At 40.7% G+C, this 5,457-nt stretch overlaps 1 protein-coding gene across 1 annotated transcript; it reads left to right on the top strand.

Annotated features, from left to right (window-relative positions):
• The first annotated feature begins 1,113 nt into the window (after window positions 1–1,113).
• On the top strand, window positions 1,114–2,070 carry LOC145510951 (olfactory receptor-like protein OLF4). The gene has a single exon (XM_081503137.1). The coding sequence runs from the start codon at window positions 1,114–1,116 to the stop codon at window positions 2,068–2,070; it is 957 nt and encodes a 318-aa protein (XP_081359263.1).
• The last annotated feature ends 3,387 nt before the right edge of the window (window positions 2,071–5,457 follow it).

The following is a 5,457-nucleotide window of genomic DNA, read 5'->3' as shown; positions in this document are numbered from 1 at the left end:
TGTAAGGCCTCCCCATACAGCCATTTTGCTTTTTTGCATTTCTTTTTCTTGGGGATGGTCTTGATTCCTGTCTCCTATACAATGTCACGAATCTCCATCCATAGTTCATCAGGCACTCTGTCTATCACATCTAGTCCCTTAAATCTGTTTCTCACTTCCACTGTATCATCATAAGGGATTTGATTTAGGTCATTCCTGAATGGTCTAGTGGTTTCCCCCACTTTCTTCAATTTAAGTCTACATTTGGCAATAAGGAGTTCACGATATGAGCCACAGTCAGCTCCCAGTCTTGTTTTTGCTGACTGTATAGGTCTTCTCCATCTTTGGCTGCAAAGAATATAATCAATCTGATTTCAGTGTTGACCATCTGGTGATGTCCATGTGTAGAGTTTTCTCTTATGCTGTTGGAAGAAGATGTTTGCTATGACTGGTGTTAGTTCTCTTGGCAAAACTCTATTAGCCTTTGCCCTGCTTAATTCTGTATTCCAACACCAAACTTGCCTGTTACTCCAGGTGTTTCTTGACTTCCTTCTTTTGTGGTCCAGTCCCCTGTAATGAAAAGGACATCTTTTTTAGGTGTTAGTTCTAAAAGGTCTTGTAGGTCTTCATAGAACCGTTCAACTTCAGATTCTTCAGCATTACTGGTCGGAGCATAGACTTTGATTACCATGATATTGAATGGTTTGCCTTGGAAAAGAACAGAGTTCATTCTGTTGTTTTTCAGATTGCTTCCAAGTACTGCATTTTGGACTCTTTTATTGCCTATGATGGCTATTCCATTTCTTCTAAGGGATTCCTGCCCACAGTAGTAGATATAATGTTAGGTTGACACTAATGGTAAACAACTTGCCTGCCAATGAAGGAGATGTAAAAGACACGGATTCAATCCCTGCATTGGGAAGATCCCCTGGAGAAGGAAATTACAATCCACTCCAATATTCTTACCTGGAGTATCCCATGGACAGAGGAGCATGGTAGGCCACAGTTCATGGGATTGTAAAGAGTCGGACATGAAAGAAGTGACTAAACATGCATGCATACTAGGTTGCTAATGCTTGCTTGTGTAAAAGTCAATCAGTTACTGTTCTATATTTTGGTAGTTACCTACAAGGCATGGAACCACAAAATATTTCAGAAGTTTCAGAATTTCTTCTCATGGAATTTTCAGAGGCACCTGAGCTGCAGCCCCTCGTATTTGGACTTTTTCTGTCCATGTACCTGATCACTGTGTTTGGAAACCTGCTTATCATCCTGGCCACCATCTCAGACTCCCACCTCCACACCCCCATGTACTTCTTCCTCTCCAATCTGTCCTTTGTAGACATTTGCTTCACCTCCACCACCATCCCAAAGATGCTGTGGAATATCCAGACACAGAACAAATTGATCACCTTTGAAGGCTGCATCACCCAGATGTACTTTTACATACTCTTCGCAAGTTTAGATGATTTTCTCCTGGCTGTGATGGCCTATGACCGGTTTGTGGCCATCTGTCACCCGTTGCACTACACGGTCATCATGAGCCCCCAACTCTGCAGTCTCCTGATTCTGATATCTTGGATCGTGGGTGTCATGTACTCCTTGTTACAGAAGTTAATGGTGTTGCGATTGTCCTTCTGTGCAGACTTCAAAATACCACACTTTTTCTGTGAACTCAATCAAGTCTTACAACTTGCCTGTTCTGACACCTTCCTTAATGACATGGTATTGTATTTTGCAGCTACCTTGCTGGGTGGTGGTCCTTTTGCTGGAATACTTTACTCTTACTCTAAAATAGTTTTTTGCATACATGGAATCTCATCAGCTGAGGGGAAGTATAAAGCATTTTCCACTTGTGCATCTCACCTCTCAGTTGTCTTTTTATTTTATTGTTCTGTCCTAGGAGTGCACCTTAACCCTGCTGCTCCCTACAGTTCAAGATCAGGTGCAGCAGCTTCAGTGATGTACACAGTGGTCACACCCATGCTGAACCCCTTTATCTACAGTCTAAGGAATAAAGACATAAAGGGGGCTCTGAAGAGATTCTATGAAATACTAGGTAGAAAAGGCCAACTCTCCTGGGGGAGATGAAGTGCCCTTGATGCATGACTCAAAGCCAAGAATCAGAAATTGTGATTCTTTGATCATTGAAGAATCAAATTTGCTTCTTTTTTTTTGGGTCCCTGGAATTTTAATTAAAATAATTCCACGTATTGATTTATTAAGCTTTCTCCTCAACCTGATATATAGGATTTGTAATTATCCCTACTTCAGCAGCATGTTCTTCATGAGAGGACTGAGTTTCTTAAGAATAATTTATTCTCAAATGATACATGTCATTACAAGTAATTTTTCTCTTATTTTTCTAAATAATGGTTATTAGTTTCATTACTCATTTTTGTCTAAAGTAAAGTTGACAATTAAGGTATTTTAAATATCTTTTAATAGGTTACATTGAACATTCAGATGTGGAACTGTGGATACAGAGAGCTGACTGTAAAATTATATTTAGATTTTTTACTGCACAGAAGGTCAGTGCCCTTCACCACTGCGTTGTTCAGAGTGAACTTTGTATATCAGAATATATAACCAAAGGATGACTCACTGGAGGACTGAAATGCCTATCCAGTCATGTGATTCAAGGTTACATGTTTAGCGCAAACAAGCACACTTTTCACCTTTTCCTGCTTATCTAGAGAGGAAACTTAATGTACCAATTTTTAATATAGTTATCTGAAATAAAATGTAAAGACAGAGTAATCATGAATGCTACCTTTAAATAGAATAATTGCATAATTGAGAAGAAGCTGATTAATATAATTGTCTTCAGTTCTGTTCACTTTTATTTTTGATCAGTTAGCTATTGTTGCATAATAACTCACTTTCATAGTAGATGCTTTAATATAATGCTCATTAACAAATGAGTTTGTATAGTGTGTGGTTATCCTGATCTCTGTTTGGCTCCTCATGAGTCTGTACTCACCTGTCATTTTCTCTGTTGTAATTCTAAGTCTCATCCATGATGTTGTATACTGTTATACTGGATGTCTTTCTTCACCAATGTATGATAGTTAATTCCATATATGTATGTGTATGTACATATATATGTCAATCTCACAGTTTATGAGAAAATAAATCTATCTTTGATGACATCAGCATTATGGTAACACAAGATACTCCCTTTGTCTCTCCCCCTCTATCTGATTAATCAGACTTCCATAACTCAGCAAATATTCACCTGTCCTATAACCAGGAGTCCAGAGATTCATATAATTTTACATGTTAAATTGGGTTGATTTGGAAAACAGCAAGAGGTGGTGCCCCTAGTCCCATCCCAATGGTTGAGGCAGCTGAGTCCATAGACCCAGAGCACCTGGTAGCACCAGTGGAGGTGGCACTCATGAACCTGGCCTTCCAGATGCAGCATTATCTACAATCAAAGGGAAACAGGCAGCAATGGTGGTGGGGACCTTGAACCAGGTGACCCTGGATGATACAAAATTGCCCACTATCATGGTTCCCTGGGCAGAGATGCCAGCCACATCAGGGACATTAGCAGCACCAAGGTGCCAGTGACCCTGGAGGCACCAGCAGTGATGACAATGCACCCAACGCCTCTGCTAGGGACAGTGAAGGGCAAAGAAAGTAGTTTCTTAAAAATAGCCAAATGAGTGAGTGCGTGCGTGCTCAGTCACTCAGTCGTGTCCAACTCTTTGCCTCCCCCTGGACTGCAGCCCTCCAGGCTCTTCTGTCCCTGGGGTTTTCCAGGCAAGAATACTGGAGGGGGTTGCATTTCCTACTTCAATAAATGCAACTCAGATGCAACTCAGGCAAAAGAAACAAAAGACTTGTGTTACTGTGTCACCTAACTGAAAAACACAGAAAGGCCTTTTGTTACCAGTTTGTTGAATTGTTAGAATCAGAATCAACAGACCTTTACCTAAATGAAAAAGGCATTTGTTATTTCAAATGCACTGCCAGAGAAGCTACCCACTGGGCACCATGAAAAACTGCAGTAACACAGAATCACAAAAAGAAAGTAACAATTTTCAAGAAACCAATCTTAACACAATAGGAGACTGTGATCAAGCCAGTGGAAAACTCAAAGAGTGTCATGGAGAAACTCAGAAAGCTATAGGAACACTCGCAAAAGCACTTAAACTCATAAACTAAAAAAAAATGAAAATAAGAAATGATTTTCAAAGAGATGAAGACTCTTAAACATAACTAAACAGACATACTGGAGTTGAAGAACTCTGTAAATGAGCTGAAAGATGCATTCAGTTCAGTTCAGTTCAGTTCAGTCGCTTAGTTGTGTCTGACTCTTTGTGACCCCATGAACCGCAGCACACCAGGCCTCCCTGTCCATCACCAACTCCCGGAGTCCACCCAAACCCATGTCCCTCGAGTCAGTGATGCCATCCAACCATCTCATCCACTGTTGTCTCATCCTTCTCCTTCCGCCTTCAATCTTTGAAAGATGCTTGAAAGACCCAACATCGGGGTCTTTTCAAATGAGTCAGCTCTTCTCATCAGGGGGCCAAAGTATTGGAGTTTCAGCTTCAACATTAGTCCTACCAATGAACACCCAGGACTGATTTCCTTTAGGATGGACTGGTTGGATCTCCTTGCACTTCAAGGGACTCTCAAGGGTCTTCTCCAATACCACAGTTCAAAAGCATCAATTCTTCAGAGCTCAGCTTTCTTCATAGTCAAACTCTCACATCCATACATGACTACTGGAAAAACCATAGCCTTGACTAGATAGACCTTTGTTGGCAAAGTAATGTCTCTGCTTTTTAATATGCTCTCTAGGTTGGTCAGAACTTTCCTTCCAAGGAGTAAGTATCTTTTAATTTCATTGCTGCAATCACCATCTGCAGTGATTTTGGAGCCCCCCCAAAATAAATTCTGCCACTGTTTGCCCATCTATTTGCCATGAAGTGATGGGACCAGATGCCATGATCTTAGTTTTCTGAATGTTGAGCTTTACGCCAACTTTTTCACTCTTCTCTTTCACTTTCATCAAGAGGCTCTTTAGTTCTTTGCTTTCTGCCATAAGGGTGGTGTCATCTGCATATCTGAGGTTATTGATATTTCTCCCAGCAATCTTGATTTCAGCTTGTGCTTCTTCCAGTCCAGCGTTTCTGATGATGTACTCTGCATATAAGTTAAATAGGCAGGGTGACAATATACAGCCTTGACGTACTCCTTTTCGTATTTGGAACCAGTCTGTTGTTCCATGTCCAGTTCTAACTGTTGCTTCCTGACCTGCATATAGGTTTCTCAAGAGACAGGTCAGATGGTCTGGTATTCCCATCTCTTTCAGAATTTTCCACAGTTTATTGTGATCCACACAGTCAAAGGCTTTGGCATAGTCAATGAAGCAGAAATAGATGTTTTTCTGGAACTCTCTTGCTTTTTCGATGATCCACCAGATGTTGGCAATTTGATCTCTGGTTCCTCTGCCTTTTCTAA

Source organism: Giraffa tippelskirchi, chromosome 6 (assembly GCF_054371585.1).
Source record: "Giraffa tippelskirchi isolate mGirTip1 chromosome 6, T2T-mGirTip1v1.2.pri, whole genome shotgun sequence".
Classification (NCBI taxonomy): domain Eukaryota; kingdom Metazoa; phylum Chordata; class Mammalia; order Artiodactyla; family Giraffidae; genus Giraffa; species Giraffa tippelskirchi.
The sequence above is the reverse complement of the archived record's forward strand: the minus strand, read 5'-3'. Positions and strand labels throughout refer to the sequence as shown.